General features: G+C 33.9%; 1 protein-coding gene across 3 annotated transcripts in view; it reads right to left on the bottom strand.

Moving 5' to 3' along the window:
• The window catches only part of SYT14 (synaptotagmin 14), a gene marked incomplete at its 5' end in the record, with an annotated part of 187,749 nt that overhangs the window by 92,014 nt on the left and 70,256 nt on the right, over positions 1-25,479 (bottom strand). For all 3 annotated transcript variants that reach the window (XM_081299329.1, XM_081299328.1, XM_081299327.1), the window contains one exon: positions 2,802-3,073. In XM_081299329.1, coding sequence (XP_081155455.1) covers positions 2,802-3,073 — 272 coding nt within the window. The remainder of the gene's footprint in view (positions 1-2,801; positions 3,074-25,479) is intronic.

Consider the following 25,479-nt stretch of genomic DNA (forward strand, 5'->3'; position numbering starts at 1 on the left):
ATACATTTGGGAGTTTCATATAGTTACCAACAATGTCAAAGCCAGGTTTTTTACCTTAAATATGTCACGTGTTCAGCATGTGTTCAGTGCTTACTGTGGCAATGAATACTAATGCCCCACAGTCTTCCTTCTTTCATTTACTCAAAAGAACATTTTTTTCTATGTTTTCCCTGAGCATTACAATGTTAAGAATGTGAAACCCTATAACTAATTAGATCAAATTTTAAAAATTTAAAAAAAGAATGTGAAACCCACAATTTAAAGGGTATAACCTTAACAGATAAAAACTACTATCTGCACTCTTCAAACAGGAAACTAGCAAACAATCATTCCCTTTCAAGGTGCCTGGATCAAAGTTTTAGAAAAACTTAGCTAGCAACAGAGTCACATAAACTCAATAGAGTTTATAAACTACTTGCCACAGATTTCTTCTGTGCCCTCTTCCCCTCTTTTAGTTCAATCATATATCTAAGACACCTGCAACCTGGATTAAACCAAGAGGAAAGACTTTTCTAATTGACACATATTATCAATTATAGGGTTATAATAAATTTGAAAAATAAAATTTTTATATTAACATTATATCCTATACTTGCATAGGTTATTAATGTTCTATATCAAAGTACTTATGTAATGTAGTTTTGCTAAATTGTTTGATTATATTCTGTGATACTATAAAAGACACAAAACTAAGTAGAGGAAACTCAAAAATAAGTGTTAACAAAGATAGCAAGACAGCAGCTTCTAAAATATGGGTAAAAATACAGGCATTAACTATAGATAATGTGTAAGGAAAGCAACTTGTGAGACAAGACAGAATTCATGATATATTAAAACTGTAACTAATAACTGTAGTAATTAATAATATACCAAAAGAATAATTAGTAACGGTAGAAATTAATAACATACCAAAGATAGATGAATTAAATAGAAAATATGATGAAACAAATGACTATTACCTATAGAAAATGATGTAAAACCCAAGTCATGAACATGTTGTCTCTGAGATAAGAGCTTTGTCTCCCATGTTTCTACTTAGGAAATGCAGATAAAAATCTGTATCCGTGTAGTAGGCTCACTGGCAAGGTCCAGTGGTGGTCAGGTGTACTTGCTTCTAAAGCAAGTGTGTACTGCTGGGTCTTGATACCCTTATTTAAATCTCTACTCTGGTCTTTGTTACCAAACGATAAATAGGAATGTTGATGGAACAAAGACAGTGGAACAGGATATATGGGCACTGTATAAACCATGATGTGGCCTTGCTACCTATACCTAGCGATATCCTATAATGACAGAGGTAAGTGTGTCAATGTACCTTACCATAATCCTCTTACTTCTTGCTTTGTATCTGAAATAGATTTAAACACATGCATACATAAGTGTGCATACACATGTAACTTAAGCATCTTAATTTGGTCTGAGTCCCCTGTGATGACTTGCCTCGTGGTATGTTAGAGGATACCACTACATTCAAGTAATTTCACACACAACAATTTAGATTAAGAATGGTAATATAATAACAGTTGTTAAGAGCATCATTTTGTGATCAGACACACCTGGGTTTGAATTATAGTTCCACTAGTTAAGAGCTGCATGTACTTGGGCAAATTGCTTAACTCTCTCAGTCTTACTGTTTTCATTGGTGAAACAGAAATATAACTTCTGAGGATATGCTTGGTAGAGCTAAATGAGCTGACTATGTAAAGTTCACAGCAAAATTCCCAGGACACCTGTGATAGTTGTTACTATTATTAATTTTAGAATCTAGGCTTCACTGTTAGCTTGCTGTGTATACAGTTTGAAAAGTCACAAAGCAGCGATCTTAACTTTGTTTATGTGATAGAACACAAACATTCCTTGTGGAAAATCATAAAACACTAATACATTAAATTTAAAATATCAATGTAGAATTTTCTTCTAGGTCAGATATATTATAACATCAGAAATATTAAAAAAATATTAGCAAAACGCTTTTTAAAATTATAAAAAAATACTCCCAAATTAAAGAAATTCTATCTACAACTTAATTATTCTGTGTGTTGGGAAACTACCTTCCTTATTTAATTTTGACAGCAAAGCAGAAAATTTACCTAGTAGAGACACGAACATACTGTATGCTTTCAGGAATGCTGTCAGGAACAAAAGTTGTAAAAGCTTACACTCTAAAACTATCAAAAAAAGTAAATCCTAAAAATAAATACTACCTTATGAAAACACCTTACTGTTCTAGTTTTTAACAAATCCAATGGCAATACTTTGAAATAGCAAAAATTACTTTTTCTATTATTTTCACATTTTTGTTACAAAAAAAGTGACTTAAATTTAACCAACTAACCACTCTGGATACATGATACTTTGAATTCAAATTGCATTAGTAAGGCTGATCATCATTATCCATTATCCCTTTCATATTCTATAAATGAAAATACAATAAAGTGATTTCAAAAGACTTATAAAAATTAATAAGTAATAATAAAAATCCAAATAAACATAAACTGTAACCTTGAGATGAAATAAAAAGGTAAATAATTCCAGAATATTTTATATAAAGTGTTTAACAACCACCACCACTCCCTATCTTGAACTATCCATCTTCCTTTGGTTGCAGAGGGAGCTGAAGACAAGTTGAGACAGCCCTGGTCAGTTTGTTGGTAAAGACTAGCTTAAGAATGGAAACTGGTACCATAAACTAAAAAGTGATAAGACTGTGATGAATCCCATTCTCCTTACCAAAAAGAAAAGCACAAGATTATTATCTTCCAAATAACATCCACTTTTAAACTTACATGTGCTTCACTTACTTCAGGGCTCAGGACTGCGGTGCTGTCACTTGGAACATCTTCTTCATATCCTTTATTATGAAAACTTTCTATTTCATGACCTGTGCTTCCTTCACTTGGGCACTTGTTATATGAGCATCGTGGACTGTTGCTGCAGTGGGAAAATTCACATTTACCATCTCCAATTTCTGAAGGTGTACATGAGAGATGGGGAGAACCACTGTCATCCTGATATGGTGGTGGTTGCAATTCATCCAGCGGCGGTGTTCTTCTCATTCTCTGAATGCAGTTTCCTGATAATGATTAAGAATCTGGTCACTGTTTCCAATTAGCCTCAAAATGCAGTACGGTCTACAGTAATTGTAAATAGCTTAAAAACACGGGATTAAAAATTTTGCAGAAATATAACTATTAGATTTACTAAATCAGTGTCCTTCTTCCCTAGTTGAGGTGCAGAAACAAAATAATCTTGTTTCCACTCCTCTCTTCCTGCAAAGATCAGAAAAAATAAATCATAAACTTAGAGAGGCCCTATTATATACCATAAAAATAAGTTTTTGTTAAATAGGTTTTTTAATTTGGTTCACTCTCTCAAAACAACCCAGCAGCATACATACTTTGTCTTTTCCCTGTGATTTGTGGCCTCCAAGCCAAAGCAATAAAAACACAGTAGGCTAAACAAACATAAAACCCTCATTTTTTTTTAGTAATTGAGAAGAACTTAAACCTGCTTTTGATTCAGCAGGGTCAGGACTGTTTTTTCACATCTATTCTGGATCTAGAATACTAAAATGATGTGCCCTATGAATCAGATCCAAACTCTGTTTGTTAATCTCCACCACACAGCAAAAATTTACAGTTCTGCTGTCTTTTCTCCATTACATGTCCCCATTCCTTGAGTCTCTAGCCCTCCTAAAGCATGATTCCTCCTGGTCTACATGAGTTATCTCCCAATTCTAGTAATAATTTGAACCAGTGTTTTTCACTTTTAAAAGATCATTTAAATTTTTACTTCAATGATTAAGAATAAACCTATCTGTGAAGAAGGCTGGAGGTGGAAGAGGGAAAGGGATAAGGACAGAGTCCAGTACACAATTAAAAAACTGGTGAGTCTGTACAGATAAACCTGAATGCAATACTTAATGTTGAATTTAAACACTTTCTTTTTTTTTTTCTTTTTCAGTGCTGGGGATGCTCATTTTTATTTAATGGACTATGCATCTCCTTCTACAAATAAGACCCTTACAAAAGACTGTTACGGAGTTCAACTTCAATATTCAATACAGTTCCTGTGTTTTTCCTAAGATCAACTTTACATAAAAACTAAAAACCTCATTTAAAAATTTCCACAATGCCTGGCTCAAATGAAAAATATTAATTTGTATTAACTTAGAAAAAATTATATATTTGTTCAAAAGCCCTAAATTTGAAAAAGAAAACTAAATGTCTAACTAGTGAGTATAGTATACTAACTTTAAAAAAGGATGGCTGAGTTAATATAGTTGAAGCTAAATTCAAGAAGATATATTAAACACATTAAAAGCAGCAGCCAAAAAACCAATTCCAGAATATTAGAGACAAGTGGCTATCAACAATTTATGTGGATTAATCCATCCATTCACATGCAGTAGGTATGGTGTGAACATGTGCATGGTGGACTAACTGAACCCTATCACACAGTTGACCTCTCCTGAGCAGCAATCCAACTAGGCTGGAGATCTAAGCAGAAAATTTCCGAATCAGAATTCCAGGAAAGCTTTTGTTTTCCTGATAAAAGAAGTCAAACTCTATGGGCACCCCCTTTGGCCCTCCCTTTTCACCTGCCTGAGGATGCAGTAATTGCCTAGTGCCCATGAAGTAACTAACATGAGAATGAAAGTAAGGATGGAAAAGCCAAAAAAAAAAAAAAAAAGATATGAGTTGAAGTATCTGAAACATCATGAATAGCTCTAAACTTTTATGGGTGAGACAAATAAATCCCTATTTGTTAAAAAACAAAACAAGCAACTTCAGAGTTGGAGTTTCTATTGTTTCTAAATACAATATCAAGTGATAGAACTTATAAATCATTAAACCAATATGCTCCTCTCCTTTAAAAATGCTTAATCAGCCATAAATTAAATTAAATGGCCATATCTAAATACTTACTGTAACAGAAGTTAATTAAAATTTCACAATGTAGTGGTTCTAGGAGTCAGTGTACCATTTTTTAAATTTTACAATAGAATGTATTTTGACATAGTGTACACAAATGGAGCACAATTTCTCATTCCTCTGGCTGTACATGGTGCAGAGTCACTCCAGGAGTGTAATTATCCATGTATATAGGGTAATAATATCTGTGTCCTTTACCTTTGTTCTGAGAAGAGAGATGATCTTTCCCAGAAGTCTCAGCATATTGCCTCATAGATCACCCTGGACAGAAGTGGGTCACATGCCTATTCCTAAACCCATCACTGGTAGGAGAAACGGGATTACTATAATTGGTTTAAATTAATCAGATGCCATCAAAAATTTAAAGGTAGGGATGGGTTAAGGTACCTAATCATATATATGTAACAGAGTAGATAACAATGGGAGGTCAAGGAAGGAAGAGACAGAAGGATATTGGCTAGAAAACAAATATGATCCAGTCCTTGTCTTCCTTATCCCTCAATTTGGTCATATGATCTCAGTTTTTAATCTTAATCAAAATACTTTTTCTCTCTGTGGCTTTCTTACCCCCAACAACTGTTCTATAATAATTATTCCCTAACTTTCCTTTTGCTCTTACCAGCATGGTATAATTTCTTTGTGGTAATAATGGTATTCCTTCTTTCTATTACTTTTTATTAGATTCCTGCTAAGTTGCCAATCAACTAGAGCATATTTTCACAACTAAGTTCCTGTCATCTGGCTCTTGTTTAGATTTAATATAACTCTTGATTCAGAGATCAAGGCACAAATTACACAAAATAAGTTTGTGATATGTGAATATGCTAACTAGGCTCAATGAGTAGACCTCACTACTATCTTTTAAATTTGGAGAAAACAATATTATGTTAAAGTTGTAACCAGAATAAAAAGTTTATTTTGGGGGCTGGGGTTGTGGCTCTGCGGTAGAGCGCTCGCCTAGCACGTGTGAGGCCCTGGGTTTGACCCTCAGCACCACATAAAAATAAATAAATAAAATAAAGATATTGTGTCCAATTATAATTTAAAAAAATTTTTTAAAAAGTTTATTTTGGCCACACCACATTTTCAAAGTTTTGAAAATAATAATGCACCACTTTTCTTCTTTTATCTTTGCTTTATATTTTATTTTCCAAAGCAAAGAACATGCTAATGTATATGGAATTCAAATTTCACTGAAATATACAGTCATAAGAATTTTCCTTTTTTTAGTTTTGTAATTATCTCTTCATATTCTAAATGACAACTATTTCCTGGTTGTCTACATAGTGTGATAACTAAGATGTGGCTTAAATTTAATTGACACTAGAAAAAGTTTCCAACAATTGTTTATACAGTAACATAATTTATATTATTAAATTACACAGTAAACATAAACCTTAAGAAGATCTTTCTTCTGGGACTATCAAACACCAATATTATGATGTTCTTTCATTACTTTAGGTTTTGCTTTACTACCTAATTTTATACCCTTATTTAATGGAAATAATATGTCCATAAAAGGGTTCAACCTGGATATGTCAAAGAATTTTAATTTATTCTCTGCATACTGCATAGCAGAATAAGTTGAAATATTTTCTTAACCTAGAAAAAACAGTATGCATGCATATGCAGAATATGACCAATAGCTCTTAACCTTATGTTTTAAGATAGTGGAGAGAACCACAGTTCTAAAAAATAGTGAATATTCACAACTGCAGAATTCGCTTTTCAAGTCCCTGTGAAAATTTGCCAAGATTCATTACAAGCTGGGTAATCAATTAAGGATCAACACATTTTACAAAATTAGAAGCACAAAGAGGTTGTTATCTGACTGTTGTGGAATTAAACTAGAAATCAAAAACAAAAATATCAGTTAAAAAACTATAAAAAACTAGACAAAAATAATTAGAAATTAAAAATACTTTAAATAACTCATGAATCAAAAGGAATAATAATTAAAATTAACTTATATAATGAAGAGAAAGTTTAAAATAATCCTCATAAAGACATGTGGGATGTGGCTAAAGCCATGCTTAGGAGAAAATTTTAAGTGAATATATTGGGGGGGGGATTCAATAAACAATGATGACCTACGCATTAAAACCCAAGTAGGGTCTACAAAATAATGAAGAGCAGAAAAATAAATTAAAAATATGCATAAATTAGAAAGTATCAGCACACTAACATACAATTAATTGAAAAAAAAACAACTAAAATTGAGAAACTGGTTGAAGAATGTAGTCAGAAAGAAAAAGATGAAATAAGTTACTAATGTCAGGAATAGTATTAAGGACATCATTTCAAATCCTATAGACATTCAAAAGATACTGAGTTTTCCCTGTCTTTCCCTCCTTTGAAATGTTAGTTCTAATGCTATTGAGTAGGACAGAAGAAAGCAGGGGTCTTCAATGGTGGTGGAAGGAGAAGCCAGAGGTACAGAGAAGTATGTCAAAGCCCAAGGGGGAAAAGGGAGACAGATGCCTATCTGTGTGGGAGGTACGCTGTGCTATTCTGGGGCCCAAGCCACATAAGAAGTGTGTCCATGGCCATACAGGAAGCAAGGTAGCCAGCATGCAGTGTCAGAACCCAAAAGCGATGAGAAGGGCCTTCATTTCAGGGAGTAGCTGCAAGTGAGGTGTCAGAACTCAAGAAGGAAGAGAGGACAATGGAGGTAGCCCTATGCAGTGTGTTAGAGCCCAGGCAGGGTGAAAAGGTCTAGTAAGGGGAGTCAGAATCTTAACAGGATAAGGTAGTTTCCCAAGGAAGGTAGCCTGGCCTGGGGCAACAGAGCCTAGACTAAGTGTAACGTCTGTCCAGACTGAAGGAAGTGGAGTCATCATTTGTGAAGGACTAGAACCATGGAGCCAGGTGCCTGGTATTGTGTCCTGAATGTCCAGTTAGGGTGAGAAGGGTTTCCATGCAGAAAGGTACATAGTGAAAGGTAGTAGAGCATAGAAGGGTGATGTGTCCATCTGCACAGAAGGGCAGCATGGCATAGGAAACCAAAGCCTGAGCAGCATAGGAGGGTGTCCATGTATAAAGATAGTCTGAAGAGTCAGGCCTGTTATGGTTTAGATATGAAGAGTTACCCAAAAGTTCATGGGTTAGAAAATACAAGACAATTTAGAGGGGAAATTGAGACAGATGTGAGTGGTATGAACAGAATATGAGGTTAAGAGAATAATTCTATAAAATGGGCCCACTGTACTGAGGCCCCCATGCTTTCTTTTCCAAGAAGTAATTTACCTGCAGCCTGCCTGGCTTAAGTGGACAGGACATGTCACATTTCTCAGCAAACTATCTGTTATCTTCAAGGGAAATGCAGGTGGGAAACAGTGTTGATAAAAGGAACCCAAGTTACTCTGAAGGAAGAGACTTTTGTGACCCTTTTCACAGACTAGATCCCAAAACTCAGAGAGATGAGGATAATTCCTTCTAACCACAAAACCTGTAAGAAAGTATGGTTAAGAACAGGAAAATTAGAACTGGTCAGTGTGGGCCAAGGTGATCTAGGGTTGTCATGGTAGTGGAAACTTGAAAGTCCGATGTTATCCTATTGTCAGTCAAAAGTCAAGACAAGGCCTGGGTGGGATTTTCTGGAAAGTTCTTTGAAATCTCCAATAAATTGGAGTATGGAAAGGCATGCTGTCCTTTTCTGAAAGGACCCACACTTTCCCTTGAGAGTGTCCCCTTTCCCCTTTTACTATCCCTTCAACAAACTGATGCCTGTTGCTCTGAGTGACTAGTCTGAAATGTTTCTGACTTGATCACTGGCAATGGGGTATCAAGGAGGAGTGGCCTTCGTGCTGCCTCAGTTTCCTGGAAGGCCCCAGCCCTGTAATACTATCAGATCCCCACCTGCATCAAGGGAGTTCTCTCTCTTCTCAAATCCTATTTTGTTAACTCTTCTCTTTTGTTATTGTCCTGAATTTTATTCTTCACATTTGCCAGACAACAATCTAGAAGAAAACTGGTGAGGCCTACAGCCTGCATAAACCCTATCTGTCAACAGAAGCAGGGAATCTAGTTTCATCCCAAAACTCCAGTTTCAAAATGATTGGACTATGAGAACCTTAACCTAATCGGTGCACTGATTCAGTTGAGTGGATTAACTGGGTGGTAGTCACAGGTAAGGAGAGTGTGGCTGGAAGAGGTAGGTCACTAGGGGTGTGCCTTTGGAGTATATATTTTGTCTCTGGTAAGCAGAGCTCTTTCTCTCTGCTTTCTGGTACCATTTTCTGAGTTGCTTTCCTCTGTCACACCCTTCCACCATGATGTTCTGCTTTACCTCTGGTTCAGAGCAATGGATTCATCCATCTATGGATTGAGACCTCTGAAGCTGTGAGCCAAATAAACTTTTCCTCCTCTACATTGTTTTTATCAGGTCTTTTGATCATAGTGATAACAAGGCTGACTAAAACAGAGCCCAAAGGGAGTAAGGAAGGCAACTATGCAGGGAAAAGGAGGAGTCTTGGTCCACACTGTTGAACTCAATCGGGGAGTCAGGCTTATATAAGCAATGAGGGCATCCAATGTGGGGCAAATTGTCCTAGGGGTCAGAGCCCATCCTCTGAGGGTCATGAGGATACCCATAAGTGAGAAAAGCTGCATGGGATATCAGAACACAAAAGGAATGCAAACAGACAGATGGGAGGGCATGTGTACAGACTGTTCAGATAAGTAATATATTAAGGTTAATGTCAGCCAGGTCTCTCACTGTTAGAGAAGGGTATTAGAAATATGGAAAGGGAAAAAACTAGATCCAGCTCTGTGATGTTGGATTAAAATTAGAGATAACACACTATTCATATAAATATAGTATAGTATAATGTATAAGTATGTGAGTATACTTACATATGCACCCATACACAAATACCCTAGCTTCATCCACTGAGATTTGAGACACCACCACCTCAGTAGTGATAAGCATACCTAGACTCAGATCTTGGCTTCTGAATCTATTTTCCACTATAAGGAACCAGGATTCCTTGAAGAAATGGCTAATCCAGATCTACCCCCAGGAAGAGATAATATGAGATGAGAAAAACTGGTTGTGTTGAAAGTAAGGTCATGTTTAAGCAATGATGAGGACATGTCAAAAGAACAAGCCAACTTAGAGGAGCATTTTCCCCTAACCTCCCACTCTCAGCAAATTCCACTAACAATTTGAGCTTTAAAATAAGTAACTATAGTAGTATATAACTCATTGAAGAAAAGAGTCTGTGTGGATACATTTGAGTAAACTGAAGAATTTAAAGAAAAATTAGCTGTAGATGGACACAATATGTTTATTTTATTTATTTTTTTTTATGTGGTGCTCAGAATTGACCCCAGTGCCTCCCACACGCTAGGCAAGCACTCTACCACTGAGCCTCAACTCCAAACAAAACTGAAGGATTTTTGAGGAACAAGACACATCCATAATTACAAAGTAACTTCCCATAAAATACTTATTAATTACAAAGGGAAACTTTACAGTGAAAAAGTCTGATAGATGCTACCTTAATGAAGAAAGAAAAGTGAACCTTATGAGAAGGGAAAATTCAAAATTCTGCCATACCTGATAAGATGCAATGAAGGGCATACTTTCACAAAACAGAATAAATACCTGCATAGAATAAACTCCAAGACCTATCAAAATGGACCCAGGAAAATTATGCAACTTAAATTTTTTATAAAAATTGAATCTATAATTGAAAACCTCCTCAAAAAGAAAATTCTAGGCCCAGATGGCTCCATTGGTGAATTTATCACTTTAGGAAAGCAAAACTCCACCAATCTTACATAAAATATTTCAGGTGATTATTTAAAAGTGAGACTATTTCTTAAATTATTTTAGAAGGCTAGCATAACCTTGATACCAGAACTTGATAAAGTATCTTGAGAGGCAAAAAAAAAAAAAAAAAAAAAAAGAAAAAGAAAAAGTAAAAGAAAATTCCTCTTGTTAACACAGATACAAAAACTCTATACACAATGTTGGTAAACCAAACCCAGCGTTGTATAAATAGGGGACTGTATCACAACAAAATTGCGTTTATACTAAGAGTATGGGGTTATTCCACATGGATTTAACATTCAAAATATAATAAATCTAATTCATTGCAATGGAAGAATAAAGGTAAAAAGTATTATGATAATTGTAACGGCTTTTAAAAAAGCATTTGATAAAATTCATTGCCAATTTGTGTTAAAATCTCTGTGCACACTAAAAATAGAAGGTAATTTTTTTATCTCCTAAAAGGTATCTATGAAAGTCCTACAGTACACATCATATTTAATGATGAAATGTTGAAAGTTTTACCTCTGAGATCGGGAATCAGACAAGGATGCCTGTTATCACCACTTCTATTCAACAATGTACTGGAGGTCCTAGCCAGTGCAATAAGGTGAGAAAAAAAAAAAAGATGTAAAACAATTGGAAATAAATAAATAAAACTGTCATTACTCTCAGATGACAATTGTGATGTAAAAAAACAAAAATAATTTAGAGATAATCTATTAGAGTTAGTAAATTCAGCAAGGTCACAGGATATGAGATCAATATTTTAAAAATTAACTGAATTTCTACAGACATGAAATGAGCAATTAGTAAAATTTAAAAGCAATCCCACATATAATAGTGTCAGAACATCACATAACTAAGAATAAATCCAACAAACCAGCTTGCTATTATTTTTCCAATTCTTGAGTTTATAACTAGAATGTATACTTTTAGTAATCAGTGGATTCCAAACTGGATTACTAAGCAATGGCTATATGATTTAGGAAGGGACAGGTAGAAATCAGCAAAGCTTCCTTTCTTCAGCAACAAGGTGTCCCAAAGGAAAAGCAGACACTTGAGAATTACAGGCTTGGTAAATGCCTTCACTAGTTTGGCTAATGCAAAAGCTAAAAGCGTTGAAAAACAATGGCGCATTATCATAAACTTAGAAGATGACTTCAATTGCAGTTACCACTCCAGATGGAGTATCCTAATTGAGTAAATTAAGATGGCCTTGGTATTTTGAGATGCAGCTTTAAGAGAGCAAGTGAATTTTCCTTTGTAACAATCCAGAGAGAACAGAAATTAAGAGACTGTTTTCACTTGGCAATATATCTATTGTCCTGCATCAGGGAAACAAAAGTATTCTTTCTATGCCACAGTCTGTTGTGTCCTTGGCTGCAAACTTCCACACTATTGGATAATAACAGGTTTAGGCCAACAAGAGTAGAAGAGCTGAAGGATGAAGTGCCTTGGGGTAAGATGTCATTTGAGATGAAACTGAGAACCAAATCTGATGAGAAGGTTGGGGGAGAGCTTGCCATCTCAATAAAGTTCCTGAGGACCCAAGGATTAGATGGAATATTCCTCTCAAAATCAAAGAGGGTTTATTACTCCAGGTCTGTCTCCCACAAAGGAGACAAAAGGCTTGTTTGGCTTCTACATTTTGAAAGCAGCACATCACCTATTTAATTATAGACCTCTGACTCACAGGTAAGATAAACGGCTATTATCTTTGAATACTGCTCAGAGCAAGATAAATTTCTTCAGATGACTGAGGAGAGTGGAGGAAGCTCAACACTTGACCATCGAGACCTGTTAAACCAAACGGTACACAGATGTCTGTAGTAGGTCATGATATAAAGAAATATCACTGGCAAACTCTGAGAGTTGCAGTGGAAGTCTCCAGATTTTTAAAAATTATTTTTCTTTTTGCACCTTTAAATGCTTATCAGAAAACAAGGGTCAGATTATTTTTGTACCATGCCTTGAAACCCTATCTCTGCTTCGTTTATTTTTCTGATAATCTGAAATAATCCCTGCAGTATCTCATTTTTTGGTAGCTGCCAATGATCTGGCTGGACAAAAGAACTCAAGAGGAGAAAGACTGGAGTACTGGTGTGGTGTGGACTGGAATGGCTCTTAGGGTTTAAAAATATTTACATACATGAAAAGACAAGTATGTGTCAAATATCATAATTTCTGAAATTTCACTCCATATATACCAAACTAAATTCTTTCTAATATAGAAAAAGTTTATAAATTTTACAACAATTGCATTTACTCTACCTCAATTTAAAATCTTAACATTTATCATTAAACTTCTATTTATTCCAAGAATAGCATCAAGAATTTCCACAACTGGGTTCAGCACGACTTCTCGACAAATGAATTTCTAATCCCTATCCTTATCACATTACTTTTTGATCAAAAGAGATTTCAAATGTTTCACTATAATATACTTGTCAGGTTCTAATTCAAACTCCCTATAAGCTATATAGTATTATTATAATTAAAGCATTACAATTTTGTGTATTGTGTTTTGTGAAAGTGTTGTGTAACTAGATGCTCTCTAGTTAACTGTGGGTTAAAATAGTTGGCTAGTTCATGATGCTCATGAGGCTGAGGCCATATGTTCATTTCTCCAGTTGTGTTCATTATATACCATATTAAAAACGACATCATCAATTATGCCCAGGAGAGGACTTAGCTTTTCCCAGGTTCTGGGCACAAAATATTTTTTTCTTGTATAGTATTACAGTTCTACAGAACCAGTTCTTTAGTCTTTAAATGCCTTCATATCACATTTAGGACGATATCCTGTTTTCTATCATGCTCTTAAAAAAATCCTCAGTAACCAAGCCCCTATTTCAGCTTCATCTTCCAGGAACTTACACCCAGGACTGTTACACTCCTCAATCCAATCAAGGCAATATACTAGCAATTTTTTGATTGTGTCATATTCCTTTATGCTGAATTTCATATGTGCTCCTCCCTCACCTAGGATATCCTTCACATTCTCCCCTCTTTTACTTCGGTAATTTCACATAGTGTCCTTCAAGAATTAGCTTAGATATTACCTCTTTGAAAGGTTCATTCTCTCCTTTGGTCCCAGTTGTATCACACATCCAAAATACACGTATTACCATACACACTGGGCTAAGTATTTGTTATTATTTCTACAGCATACTTTGCTTTTATCAGTCACAATGCATTGCAGTTATTTGTTCAGATGTTGTCACTGTGAGCTCCCTGTGAAAGTAGGTACTCTCTTATCTCTGCACCTACAGTGCTTAGCAACACAGTTGCTAAAACACAATAACTAAAATGCTTTATTGAATAAGGGGCAAGATAATTCTGGCAGAGCTATTTCTTCAAGATGACTGGTATGGCAGTGAGACATGTGGGTTCAGACCATGAACTTAGTCTTTTTCCTTTTGTTTTTAACATTAAGAAACAGAAAAGCAGATGATATTTATTGATGGATGTTACTCACTGCCCAAGTTTTAGAACTTTTCTAATTAAAACATGTTAGAGATATTCCATAATGTTGCGGGGGAGAATCACCACCAAATTTTTTTCTTTCTAGAAACAAATATGAAAAAGTCTAAAAATGGTAATTAAAATGGGGCTGGAGTTGTAGCTTGGTGGTGAAGCACTTAACCAACACAGATTAGGCCCTGAATTGGCTCCCCAGCACCTCTCCCCATAGACGCTAATTAAAATAATCTACAAACTAATATTATGTATTTGGAAATGACTTAGGATTTCTTTCAGGGCATACTGGAAGATGTTCTGTTCACAAAATTGCCTAAATAATTTAATGAGATGACATATAGGAAATCCCTACTAGTGTTCCTGTTATAAAACCAATTTTATTTATTTACTTGGTGCTGGGGAATCAAATCCAGGGCTTCACACATGCTAGGCAAATATTCTACTATTTGGCTACACCCCCCAGTCATCTTATTTGATATTAAATATACTGAATAGATATTTCAAATCCATTGTTATAAATTTACAGAATTGTGCTAAATTGTGCTAAATTGCTATTAGCAATTTTTAGATAAAAATATTGTTATTTCTCATAAAGTCTCATAATACCAAAACAGAAAATTTAGGGTTAAATTTATATTTTATCACCTTTAAAACAATATAAAGGCAACTCAGTATCAATAGCAGTAAGTAGGATTTCTTCTTTTTATTTTGTTCAACTACATTATAGAAACTATAACACCCTTTGCAAATTAAATTCCTTGTTAAATTTGGAAACATTGTCTAAAATTATCTTGCTAATTTTACTTATTATTTTATCAGTTATATCATTTGTCAGTTATATAATTTTATCGTGTTCAAAACAATTGGATTTTACCCTACAGAACATATAATGAATGATTAAAAGGAATACCAAGAAATTTCATTTTCTATCCAAGAAGAAGTAGATGAGCTTTTTTCCCTGTAAACAACAATAAAACTGGACAAAATGTATTGAAACAAATGTTTTCAGGTGTTCGGCAAACATGAAGAATGAGAAGGGAACTGGCCAGCTCTCTGCCTGCAGAAAACTAGAGAGAGAGCAGGGCAATACAGTCCAGCTGGGCTGTGGAGGTAGAGAAAGGTTTGAAGCTGTTAGAATGGCTGGAAACTATGTGTCATGACAATGAAAAGGAGAAAGCTGTAAAGAGAAAGGGACCCCAGAAGCCTGGGTAAAGGACCCACATGTGTCTGTGCTCCTCAAGTGGCTGTACATGCACCCAGACAGAGCATCTAAGGCTCACTAGAGAGCAACTGTTATGCATTGAGTTCAACACAGAGACATTAAAAGCTAATCAGCGCTGGGAAAAGGCTGTGCTGGCAGAGGCAGGGAGATTCAGAATTCCTTCCGGTTGTGGATACTTGGAGCTTGCCAATAGATGAATCCTCTATTTTAAAAATTTACTTTATAAATTTAATAATTTATAGAAAATAAACCTATCCACATTGATAGATTGGATAGATTAGATTTTAAAGAGCCAAAGCTTTTTATTTAAATGTAGTCTTTTGACAAATGTATGCAGTTAAGTAACCATTTCCACATTCCAAAAAGTTCCCTCATGTCCTTTTGTCTCCCACAAATTCAGCCCCAGGCCAAGTATTAATCTTTTTTTATTTATTTTTTCTCTACTAAAATTATGCCTTTTTAAGAATTTCATACAAATGGAATCATTCAGTATATAATCTTTTCCATCTAGCATCTTTCCACCTAAATGCTTCTGTGAGAAAACTATGTTGTTACGTCTATTGGGAATTTGTAATTTTTTATTGTTAAGTAGTACTGCATTGTAGGGATACCACAATTCATCTATTCAAACTACTTTCCAAGTTGATGAACTATTTTGCATTCAAACCAGCAATGCAGGCTGGACACAATGGTGCATTTCTGTAATCCCAGCTACTTGGAAGGCTGAGACAGGAGGATCATAAGTTTTGAGTTCAGCCTTGGCAACTTAGGAAAACACTGTCTCAAAATAAAATGACTGGGATGTTGCTTAGTGGTATGTACAGCACTTGCCTATCATACGTGGGGCCTTAGGTTCACTCTCCAGAACTGAAAACAAACAAATAAGCAAAAACACCAACCAAACAAAAACAACAGAAAGCCAAACCCCAACACATGAGAGTCCCACTTGTTCCATATCCTTACCAGTATTTGGTACTGCTAGACAGTTCAAGTTTTAATCATTCCAGGGGGTGTGTAGTTATATTTCATAGTGGTTTTAGTTTGCATTTCCATAAATAACTAATGATTTCAGCATTTTTCATGTGCTTATTGGCCATTCAGAAATCTCTGGTGAAGCATCTGTCCAAATCTTGTATAATTTTAAAATCAAGTTGTGAGCTTCTTACTATTAATTAGTAAGAGTTCTCCATGCAAACTGAACACAGGTCCTTTACGAATCATGTTTTTCAATATTTTCTCAGTTTATGCCTTGCCTCTTCATTTTCTTTTGAAGAGCAAAAGGTTTTTATTTAAATGTAGCCATCAAATTTTCTTTTATGATTCATGACTTTATATCCTATTTAAGAAATCTGTGCCTAATTCAAAATCACAAACATCTTCTATGTGTACTCCTTGTAATCATTAAGTTTTAGTTTTACATTTATGTACATGAACTCCCTGGAATTAATTTTTGTGCATGACATAAAGCTTGAGACATTATCTTACATGCAGATACCCAGTTTTTGTAGTTCCTTTTGTAGAAAGAGGCACCTTGCTGTTGGGCCTGGGTAATGAGGGCTGATTTCTACACTTCTTTCTGTTTCACTGATATATATGGCTAGTTTTATGTCAATACCATGCTCTGTGATTAGTGAACCTTTACTCTTAGTTTGAAAACAGGTAGGAATAATACTTTAAATTTGTCCTTTTTCAAAATTATTTTGACGTTTATGGACACTTTAAAAACAAAAACAAACAGATTTTTAAATCAGGCATGGTGGCACACACCTATAATCCCAGCTACTCAGGAGGCTGAATCAGGAGAATTGTAAGTTCCTGGCCAGCCTCAGCAACTTGGTGACACTGTGTCTCAAAATAAAAACAGGGGTAGGGATCTAGTTCAGTGTTAGTACACCCCTGGGTTCAGTTCCCAGTATCACAAAATAAAAACAAAAATTGACTTTATTTTTTAGAGTGATTTTGGGTTCACAGCAAAACTGAGGGAGCATTCCCATAAACTGTCCGCCCGCCATATCCACAGCCTCTCCTCTTATCAGCCACCTTCCACCAGAGGGACCCATCTGTTAAAACTGAGGAAGCTACATCCACACATCATCATTACCTTGAGCTCACTCTTGGTATTGGACATTCTGTAAGTCTTGACAAGTGTATAATGACATGAATCCATAATTACAGTGCCATACAGAGTAGTTCAACTACCCTAAAAATTCCCTGTGCTTTGTCTGTTCATTCCTCCTTCCCATCACCCTTGTCAACCACTGATCTTTTGTTGTCTTAACAGTTTTCCTTTCGTCATACAGTTGGAATTATCTAACATGTATGTAGCCTTTTCAGATTGGTTTCATGTGGTAATACATTTTACATGGCCTCCAAGTCTTTTCATGGCTTGGTAGCTCACTTCTTTTTAGTACTGAATAATATTCCATCGGATGAACCACAGTTTATTTCCATATTAACGAATGATATCTTGGTTGCTTCCATATTTTGGCAATACTGAATGAAGCTGCTACAAACATCCATATGTAGCTTTTTGAGTAGACAAGGGTTTTCAAACATGTTTGGGTAATATCAAGGAGTGTGAAAGTTTGGTCACATAGTAACAGTATGTTTGGTATTTTGAGAAACTACCAAACTGTCTTCCAAAGTGTCTATACCATTATGCATTCCTATCAATAAGAAATGAGACAGTTCCTATTGCTTCACATCATTGTCAACATGTGGTGTTGCCAGCGTTGTGCATTTTGGACATGCTAAAAAGTAGGTAGTGTTATATGCCCTTTTCATTTCAACAAAAATTTTAGCTTGTCAGATGTTGCCAAGAAAAAAAAAAAAAGGCTGCTGGGACATTAATTAGGACCATTATCAATCTATACATCAATAGTGGAAGAACAGATATCTCCGACCATTAAGAATACTGAATCTTGGGGCTGGGGATGTGGCTCAAGTGGTAGCGCGCTCGCCTGGCATTCGTGCGGCCCAGGTTCGATCCTCAAAGATGTTGTGTCCGCCAAAAACTAAAAAATAAATATAAAAAAACCCTCTCTCTCTCTCTAAAAAAAAAAATACTGAATCTTCTTCCAAGCAATGAATATGAAATATGACCAGTATTTTTAAAATTCTACAAACAATGTTTCACAGTTTTTAGTGGAAAAGTTTTGCCCATTATTATTATTCCTAACGAACTTTGTTTTATGTTACTACTATAAATGGTATTGTTTTTAAAATAGTATTTTATAGTTGTTTTGTTAGTATGGAGAAATACATTAGTTTGTGTACTGATCTGCTACAATTGAGCATCCCTAATCTGAAAATCCAAAACATTTGCTCAAATGTTTTGAACATGATACCACAAGTGGAAAATTCCACACCTGACCTCATTTAACAGACTGTAATCAAAACATAAGCACATTAAAAAAACTGATAAGGTTACCTTCAGGCTATGTGCTTCCAGTATGTACGAAACATAAAGAAATTTCATGTCTAGACTTGGGTCTCATCACTAATATATCTCATTATGTGCATGCAAATATTCCCCCCAAAATATTATCAATTCTGATCCCAAGCATTTGGTATAAAGGATACTCAACTTGTATCCTTAAAGTTCAGTGTAGATTTCCTAGATATTTCTACATAAGCATGCCATCAGCAAATAAATAGCTTGACCTCTTTCTAATTTCTATGACTTTTCTTTTTCTTTTTTTTTAAAATTTGTTGTAATCAATTATGACAGGAGAATGCTCTTCGATTCACTGTATACAAATGGAGCACAATTTTTCACTTCTCAGGTTGTACACAAAGTAGGGTCACACTATTCATGCAATCATATGTGTACCCAGGGTAATAATGTCCATCTCATTCCAGACTTATTTTTCTTACCTTACTGTACTAGTGAGGCCCTTGATTAAAATACTGAATAAAAGGAGTAATGGTGAATCCCCTGGGCTTTTTGCTAAATTTTGCTAAAAAAAAGGTCTTCAATGTTTCTTCACAAAGAATGGTGTTTACCTTATGCTATTTTGTTGTTGTTGTTGTTGCTGTTTTTGCAAGATGCCTATCTATATACAGAGATTGAAAGTTTACTGGAAGGTTTTTGTTAAGAATGGAAATTAAATGAGTCAAACACAGTTCTCCATCAAATAGAATGGATTACTATATGATTTTCTACTTTCTTCTATTATGTGTAGAAATGCACGGATTGATGTTGAACTAAATTTCCAATCCTAGGATGAACCCTATTTGGTTAGGATAGAGAATCTCTTTTTTATTTGCAGGACCTAAATTGCTAATACTTTAACAAGGTTTACTTAAAAATTAGCCACATGACCAACACTGATCTCCTTTATTCTTTCCTCTCTCCTTGCTCCCTTGTATTGTTGGTTATCTGTTTTTTCCTAAGGAATTATGAATTTAAGTGACTTGGGAAATGTTTTCTCTCTCTGTGTGTCTTTTTTTTTGGAAGAGCTTGTACTGACCTGGTAATATTTCTTCCTTAAAATATTTAGGAGAATTTACCAATAAAAACAACTTTATGAGCCCATAGCTTTCTTTGTGGAAAGGCTTTAAAGCATTAATATAGGGTTGTTGAAGTTTTCTCTCTTCTTGATTAAGATTTGGTCATTTGTCATTAAGAAAATTGTCTATTTCTTTTAAGTTGTTGAACTAAAATTGGCATAAAGTTGTTCACAATATTTGCTTCTTCTTCTTTTTAATATGGACGTGCAATGTTATACTTATTCCTGATGTTGGTCATTTGTGAGTGGGTGTGTGTGGTTTGTTTGTTTTGGTCAATTTAGGTTAGGTAGAGGTTTATAAATTTTTACTGATTTTTCCAAAGACCAAATTTTAGTTTCAGGGATTTTCTCTTTTGTCTGTTCATTCATTTATTTCACTGATTTCTGCCCTTTTTTATTTCATTCATTATCCTTTGGTTTTTAGCTTCTTTCTTTCTGAGAGCACACGTTTTTATAACTGATTTTTCACCTCTCTACTATAAGCAATAAATATTATCAACTTCCATGTAAACACTGCTATTTGCATACCACAATTAGGAATATGCTTTCATTTTTACTAGTTTCAAAAATTAGGATTTTTTTGGTTGCTTAATTTCTTTATTCTCTTTCATAATTAAAAAAATATCATATAACTTATATGCAACAAAGTGATAAAATGTTAGGATTTGGTTTTGACGGTCAAAAACACTGCACATTTTTCCAGATATCTTACTACAACTGATTTTTCTTTACTTTTTTTATTTTTGCTAATAGCACTTTATAATGAAATCTATCTTCATCTAGTCATATCTGATGCTTTCATTTTCATCCCATTCTTTAGAGATTATAACCTTAGGTAACAGATTTTTTTTTTCTTCAGAGTATATTAAAAAATAAAAGTCAGCAAACTATGTCTAGACAAATGCTCTGTTTTACCATAAAACAGTAAACAAATAAATGGGACCTTTTAAGATTGTTCATAAGTTAAACATGTTTCTGGCAGTGAGAATTTATATTTCAGGAGTTTATATTATAGTTGCCTTTTCTCAGGAAATCTGACATCTCTAAATCTGACAAAATATAATTACAATAATTCATGACAAGAAAGTAAACAAAATCTGCTTATAAGATTTAGTACTGGGGCTGGAGATATAACTCATGATAGAGCACTTGCATGTGTATAACCCTGGGTTTAATCCCTAGCACCACAAAAGTGAAAAGTAAATGTTAAAAATATTTTTAAAAGATTTAGCATTACACCAGATTTTGTGTGGCTTCATTTTATTATTTTTTCTTTCCATAATAACATGGTTTATTTAATAATAATAAATGCATAAGCTACATGACTTTTATCAATTGCATTTCATTGAGTATTCATTGATTGGTAGTCATAAGCTGGGTAATCACAGGTTCTTTTTTAAATTTAATTTTGTTTTTACTGGTTATTTTTTTAATTTATTTTTTTAAGTTATAGATGGACACAATATCTCTATTTTATTTATTAATTTTTATGTGGTGCTAAGAATCAAACACAATGCCTCATACATGCTAGGCAAGTACTCTACCACTAATTCACATCCCAGTCCATTTACTGGTTCTTTTTGGCTGCAACTGATTTCTAATTTAATTTTAGACAGAGAACTTCAGCTATGGGGTTTCAATATTTTGAAATTTATTCAGACTTTTAAAATGTTCCCAGAACATGGTATTTCATGGAAAGTGTCCATGTATATTGGAAGAGAATGTGTATTCTGTTAAGTAGTATGGTTTATCAAAGTTAACTAAAAGAGTTGGTTGATACTGTTGCTTAATTATTTTGCACGCTCATAGTTTTTCTGTCTACTTCCATTCACTATTACTAAGGGAAAGTAGTGAAAATTCTAAATATAGTTGTCAATGTCAATTTTCCTTTGCTTCAAGTTTTTTGAAACTATTATTTAGGGTTTTTAATGTCTTCTTGGTAAATGGATTAATATAATGAAAATGTCTCTCTCTATATCTGGTAATTCCTTGTTTTAAAATCATCTTTGTAGGGACTGGGGATGTGGCTCAAGCGGTAGCACGCTCGCTTGGCATGCATGCGGCCCGGGTTCTTTTTTTTAAAAAAATCATCTTTGTATTATATTAATATAGCCATCTCAGCTTTGCTTGAATAGATGTTTCCATGGTATGTATTTCCTTCTTTCCTTTGCTTTTAAATTATCTATGTCTTCATATTTATATTAGGTTTATTGTATATCTGGATCTTGCTATTATGGGCTTTAAATAAATTAGACCAAGAAAAGCAAAAGAACGTTTAAATTTGTTTTAGATTAATTTGGAGAAATTCTGCCTGTCAAACTAAAGAATATATTACCTTACTCCACTAATCAAGAAACCTTAACATAATGTAATCAAACAAGGAGTTTTTAAAACACAAGATACAAGGTGGGGAATAGGAAGAACAGTAGAATTAATTGGACACAACTTTCCTATCCTTGTATTTGAATATATGACCAGGGTAACTCCCATCATGTACAATCACAAGAACAGGATCCTAATTAGAATAAGTTATATTCCTTGTGTGTATAACATGCCAAAATGCATTCTATAATGTATACATAAAAAGAACAAATAAAAAATAGTGAGAAAATAAACATAAAAAAAAACAAGATATAGAATTGTTTTACACCAAAATTCATTTTGCAACACACACCATTCCATCTAAATTAGTATGGGCATCTTAATTTGCAGTTTTAGTTTGAACCAATGTGCTTAGGGAAAAAAAAGTAACTCCAGTTCTGGCCTGTAAAATACATATAGATTTACAGTGGATGAAGTTAATAGTGGAGTTTGTTGGAACATATACATACCAATAAAGGCAAAAATGAAAATAACTATTTAGACTTTACTTATTATATTAACTGGGGTGTGATCTCAATACTTTGCAGATAATAAGGAAGTTTCATTCCCATTTTGTGTAAAAGACTTCAGGCATTCTGAGGACTTTATATTTTTTCATTTTTATAACACCAAGTAACCAGACACTTCAAAAATAGATGGTTGAAATAGTAGCAATTTAGGATTATGAAGCAGTTAAGTGCTTCACAATGTTGATGTAATACAGCAATTATAGACCTTTGTAATTCAGCAAAAAGGCTTTGTTTTCTTGTTATTCATATTGAAACTATACAATAAGAAAATCTCCTTATTTTCAAAGAAATGGGCTCAAATTTCTGAAAATCTTTGCGTTAGTGTTTTGACCATTGTTATAAACTCACCATTGAAATTTATTATTTTGTAACTAAAAATAAAATGAAGCACTAAGGGGGGGAAAGGTTGTATAATGTTAGAATTTTGATTAGCAATCACAGCTGCACCAGAATTAGTTTCTATAGCAACAGGAAGAAATAATGTGTTGAATTGCAATGCAATACAAGATTATTCTTTACAGATTGCATTTCAAAAGAAAATCTTTAAAAAATTTTGTCTTAAAAGGGTTATTAATCTTTAATCCATCATAATTCTTAAACAGAAAATACTTAATTATTCTACTCTACTTTTTAAAAATCTTGCTTTATTGCATTCAAATTTATGTTCCAAAATAGACTGAAAATGTAATATATATGAACAATAAGAATTTTGGCTACTGTCTCATTTGCATTTAAAACAAAAATACATAATATCATTCTTGCATGTTGTATAGAAAGATAGTATGCTTCCTGGATAGTTCAGAACCTACGAGAAAAAGCCTAAAGGGTACTGTTCTAGGTAAACTATGTTGTAGAGATAAAAATTAAAAATGATAAGTAAATTTTACATTTGTATCAGTATGAAACTAGGTCTCCCTTTTATCAACATGCACTTCCATGTCCACATTATGATTAAGAAACTACACTGCTGTGAGTTGCTATTGTATTTCTCCCTTACTTTTAGTAATAAACAATCATTAAATGTCAAACGTTGCCCATACTATTTCTAACAGTGAAAAAATTATTTTCATTGCATCATTTCCAGTTCTAGCTATTTTTGGCAACTAATTAAAAGCATATGCCTGAACCTTTTATGTATTTTGCCCTTATAATGAGACCTATTACTGTGGCTTACTCCATGCCTCTGAGTTCCAAAGTATCTTTGGTGTTACCATGGATACCAGTGACAAGCATTCTCCTACAACTGCTTTATGTGTCTCATCAAACACAAGAAAACTGACATGGCAGGAATCAAGCCATCTAGATATTATGAATTTCTAATTGTACCGCTACTCATGCTTTAAAATAATAGAATATGTTTTAATTAAACAAATCAGCAAGCCAGTAAATTATTTTTAACAATTCATAATAATTCAGCAGATAGAAAATATGACATACTATGAAAAAAAAGATATAAACATAAAAATAAGCCTATATGAAATTCAGAATGAAACCTGAAGGTCAAAATAAACTTGTATTTTAAAATATTTAGTAATAAAACTTCTAACTATATTAAATGTAGTATCTCATTGATATATCATATCATACAACACATAGTAAAATTTTCAGAAGAGCTCATTTATGAGACCACATGGATTGCTCATGGTTAAATGTTGGCTTATAACAAAAACATCAGTGAAAAATGTAATAAATTGAGTTTTTCATTACCAGGCAAAATTATCAGCAAAATTTATTTGAACTATGTCAGAAATCATCTCATTTTGACTTATACTTTCCCTTCTTCCTCTCCTTCCTCCCTTCCTTCTTGGCAGCAACGTTTCTTAATTATTTAAAATTTTTTACCAAATATAAGGCCTTTTTAAAAAAATTCAATAATTGAATATCAAACTTGGCTTCTAAAAATATTTTTCAGCATTTCCTCTTGTGACTTACACCTTAAAAAATAGTATAAATATGTATGGGGTGGTGAGGCAGACTTTCTGTTAGAGATATATTTTATCTCTGAAGACAAACATACACACACAAATCATGTCTCAGTTTCATCACATGATGTAACGATCCACAAGAATTGATAAATGTGGCCTGATAAATATCTAATTATTTAAAATTTTATTATTAAGAAAAATTAATGCAGTAATACATGTTATTCCTTCTCCAAGGAATTGTGATGTAAAGATGACACAGGATTGAGTAAACAAAAATAGTCTTAATACCCAATATATGGTTAACTAAAGAAAAATTCTTTAATTTAAAAGTAGCACATATTCAATCTGATACAATACAGTCCACACAGAGGTTCCAAACCCCATGATGCCTCAATTTATCCATCTGCAAAATGGAAAGCATTTTTTGTAGTTATTCAAAGTCTATCAAGTTCGTAAATAGAAACCGTAAGAACAAAGGAAGTAGGATCACACAGCTGACATGAGAATTAGCTGAGGGAAAAAATAATACATCTCTGAAGCGCACGCATATCAGGACTCAAAAGAAATATTTAATATCTAATTTTCTTCATGTCTGAACTAAAAAAATAAAAGAAAGAATCAGACTACCCTTATTGACTAGCAGACAAAATGTATCTACTTAAATCAGCTTCTTTCATAATTACTAATGGAAACTCAATGCCACGTTCTGTTAAGAGTGTGGGGGGACAGTATTAAGG

Source organism: Spermophilus citellus (genome assembly GCF_964194105.1).
Source record: "Spermophilus citellus genome assembly, chromosome: 6".
Taxonomy (NCBI): domain Eukaryota; kingdom Metazoa; phylum Chordata; class Mammalia; order Rodentia; family Sciuridae; genus Spermophilus; species Spermophilus citellus.